This window comes from Manihot esculenta, chromosome 5 (assembly GCF_001659605.2).
Source record: "Manihot esculenta cultivar AM560-2 chromosome 5, M.esculenta_v8, whole genome shotgun sequence".
In the NCBI taxonomy this organism is placed as follows: Eukaryota; Viridiplantae; Streptophyta; class Magnoliopsida; order Malpighiales; family Euphorbiaceae; genus Manihot; species Manihot esculenta.
In genome coordinates, this window is record NC_035165.2 from 8,782,264 (window position 1) to 8,786,278 (window position 4,015).

Consider the following 4,015-nt stretch of genomic DNA (forward strand, 5'->3'; position numbering starts at 1 on the left):
CCGGCCTTGAGGGTTGGATGAGCCAGGCTTGTTATGTACATCAGGTATGTGGGTCTCTACGTCATGGGCTTTGGGCTGTGGTCAAGCCCCTGGTCCGGGGAGGAGGAATCCAGCGGTCATCAATTTCAATTAATTTAATTTTAATAAAAACATAAGTGGAACCGAATCAATTCTTGATAATAATATATTACTTTTAAGTTTAATTTAATTTTTATTTTTGAATTTTTCAATTATTTCAATCAATTTAATTTTAATAAAAAATAAAGTGAAACCGAATCCATTCGTGATAATAATATATTATTTTTAATAATATAAAAAATTATATTATAATTAAAATAATTCAATTAAATTTTAAAATATTAAAAATAAAATATAAAATAAATAATTTATTAAAAATTTTAATCTATTAAATTAAATCAAATTAAACTAATTTAATTTAAATTATTTCTACTTAAAATCAATTGAATTTTTATAAATATTAAAATTTTAATTTTTAATTTATTCATTTGAATCCAACTAATGGTTCCTAATTAGGACGAAGGTAATATTAAACTAAAATCAATCTGTCTTTTAGGAATGATTTTATTTTATTTTATTTTCAGAAAATTAAAAAATAAAATTAAAAGTAAAAACAGAAAATAAATTAATAGTCTCCTCCCAATTCTACAGGAACATAAGAAAACGTTGTAGATTGCTTCGGTAACTCCTCCCTGCTTTTTGGTTAATGCCGTTTGTTTTCATCTTTTTCATCATTGGTTTCCGCATCACACTCTCTTAAGAACGCCTTAAACCTAAAACCCAAAACGCCTCCCAATACACAAAGACAACTTCTAATATCTATTCAATTGGCTGATTTTTTTAGACCTAATGGCCATTCAGATTTCCAACTCTTAACTAGAAAGATGTGAAATTTCAAGGTAGATTGATTTGTTCAGTGTCACTCAGAATCTCATTGTGTGTTACCAAACCCCCAACTTTGAAATTTAAGCTTGCAACCATAAACCCACTTCTCCTTCATCTTCCCTCTTTCAATGGCTGCCTCTGTGTCCCCATTTTCCCTATCTTTCTCTTTCAGAAATACCCATCTCAGAGCCTTACCCAATCGTTCGAATACTGGTCTTTATCCTTCTATTTCGCATGACAAACAAGTTCTTCTCAAGTCAACCCCATTCTTGGCATTTAAAGCTTTGGATCTTCCTGGTTATTGTATTTTCTCTTCTGCTCCTTTGGCGCTAACTAGATCTTCTTCACATGGGTTTCTTGATCCTACTGATGACGAAGAAATATTGCCGTCATTTGAGGAAAGGCCAGTCAAGTTTCTGTTTTGGGTTGTGTTTTGGGCCTCTCTTTCTCTTGCTTTGTTTGCAGCTTCTGGGGATGCAAATGCTGCTGTCGATTCCATCAAAGCCTCTGGCTTTGGGCTAAAGATTGCTAGTGCTCTTCGAGGTTCGGGTTGGCCTGATGAAGCTGTGGTTTTTGCTCTTGCTACGCTTCCAGTGCTTGAGCTCCGTGGAGCTATTCCTGTTGGTTATTGGATGCAACTTAAGCCTCTTACACTAACTGTCTTGTCGATTATTGGGTTAGTCTCTCTTTGCTAATTATCATCAATTCCCATGAATGTGGATTCTTTTAAGAGCTTTAAGTTTACGATGATTGATTAGTGAGATAAAATTTGCTGCATTTCACAATTGCAAATGTGTCCATTGACCCATGAATTAGCTGGGATTTTCTGCATCTTTAATAGTGCAAAAGCAGAATTGGTTAGAAAGGACAACTAGCTTGAGGTTAACAAATTTTGGGGTTTTAATTGCAGGAATATGGTTCCTGTGCCTTTCATTATACTTTACTTGAAGAGATTTGCTTCTTTTCTTGCTGGAAAGAACCAGTCAGCATCTCGATTCCTTGACATGCTGTTTGAGAATGCCAAGCAGAAGGCTGGCCCTGTGGAAGAGTTTCAGTGGCTTGGCTTGATGCTCTTTGTTGCCGTCCCTTTCCCTGGTACAGGGGCATGGACAGGAGCCATCGTGGCTTCTATTCTTGATATGCCATTCTGGCCAGCTGTATCAGCAAATTTTTTTGGTGTTGTATTGGCTGGGCTGCTGGTGAATTTACTTGTGAACCTTGGTCTCAAGTATGCAATTGTTACTGGTATTATCCTCTTCTTGATATCCACTTTTATGTGGAGTATCCTTGGGAATATTAGGAAGTCCTTCAGCTCCTCAAACTCAAACTGACGTTTTGTTGGTGGATTAGATTGCATATTCCTCCTCGTAGCAGTAAAATAACTCTCTAGAGTTCTCAAGTTTCCATATTCTGTCATTTGGGACTCGTTAGCTGTTTATGCCCTGTTGCAACGTCGGGAGTTGATTTTCACTTTTCACTGGTTGTACTGCAAAAAATTATATGCAATCTTGTGGGATATCTTTCTCTTGGAGCACTGTTAAGTGAGAACTTTATGCTATTAACACTAAGGAAATGTATGAAGTTAATCAAATCTCAGTTAGGTAGATTGTAGATTTCACGAGGTCATGAATGATACCAGATTTCTAGTTCTTTATTTTCGTAAAATGAATAGATGAGCTGAATACACACATGCAGGGAAGGAATTAAACTGCCATAGAGTCTCTTAACCATGAGTTGTTTCTCGTGTTGTCCGGATATTACTGTTTATTCTCTAGGGGAGGTATAAATATCAACGCTATCCTTCCTGCCATGTTCTTGCAGTATTTACTACATTATGATTTATGATTCAGCCTTGCACACTTGTTTGAATGTGGGTTCAGCATGTTGAACCTGTCCTAATAAGAATAATTGGAGTCTTTAGGTAAATATTTGGATCATCCATGAAGGTCGAGCATTAAACAAGGAAATGGTGAATATCCTATGGAGTCAAATTTCTCAAGCAGCTTGACTGCCTTGAGCAAGTTGCTCATGATGCTTTGATATATTTTGCTGTGAAGTTCCTCTAACCCTTGTTGTTTGATATCCTGTCTTGATTTAACAGAAGCCTATCTTCATAACTTACCTTAGCTTAATCTATGATACCGATTCTACAGAAAGCATCTCTTTTTCTCACCTTCATAGGTTAGTGTAATCAATTTTCCTGGCATGTATTTTCTGATTAGACCTTTATTTCTCGTGCTCTGTTTGGGAGATAAAAGGAAAATGAAAGCAGAAAGGAAATGGTTTGGGGTTGGCAACACATGCCATTTATCAATTTCCACCTTCCACTTAGGAGTCAAGTCACGAGGGGATTGAATATTCAGGCAGGCAGGCGTCAGATCCAAATGTTTCGGGAACTTGCACTTTATTAAGGCAAATTAATCTGGTTATTTAGACTTTGGGCTAACTTAGAAGAAGATCAAGGCCTCTGTCCCAATGATCAAGCCCAATCCTTTAATGAATCATCAGTCTCAGCCATTGTGCTTATGGTCTTTGCACCTACTGTCACCCTCCTCTCACCATGTATTAGATAGATTAGAGTTTAAATCCCCAATAGCTAATGTATTTTCTGGAGGATGATTATCTCAATTTTTCACTTAGTAGCTTTAATTGACTTTCCCCATCTCCTACCACATGATGATAATTCCCTGAAAATTATTATTTTTTATTTATTGGATTGTTTATAGATTAATTATGACTAATGGAATTTAAATTGAATATGATACCAATTTCAATCCTTTATCATTAAAATGTCTTGAATGTTTTAATTTTGCTGTTCTCTTTAATATATAATTGAGATAGAGATTTATTAATTTAAATTTAAACTTTGAGAGAATGAAGGGAGAAATGCTAGAGACAACGAAAAATGGTACGCACGTGCCTTGTGGGACCAGAGAAAGCGATGGAACACGTGTGACATCAGGGTAGAGAAGAGCCCATCCGGTCCCGCTTTGATACATCATGTCTCATCGATTCCTATCTGCACCTCTAGGAACAGAATAAATGAAAACGACACTTGTATAGCGGACCCCACTTCCCTGAACGGAGCTTTATTGTTCACCATCTATTCGCT

General features: G+C 36.1%; 1 protein-coding gene across 1 annotated transcript; it reads left to right on the plus strand.

The window, feature by feature from the left end:
- Positions 1–708: 708 nt before the first annotated feature.
- LOC110614369 lies at positions 709–2,568 on the plus strand. The gene is made up of 2 exons (XM_021755889.2): positions 709–1,579; positions 1,814–2,568. The coding sequence occupies exons 1-2, from the start codon at positions 1,032–1,034 to the stop codon at positions 2,232–2,234; spliced, it is 969 nt and encodes a 322-aa protein (XP_021611581.1). The 5' UTR covers positions 709–1,031; the 3' UTR covers positions 2,235–2,568.
- Positions 2,569–4,015: the final 1,447 nt, after the last annotated feature.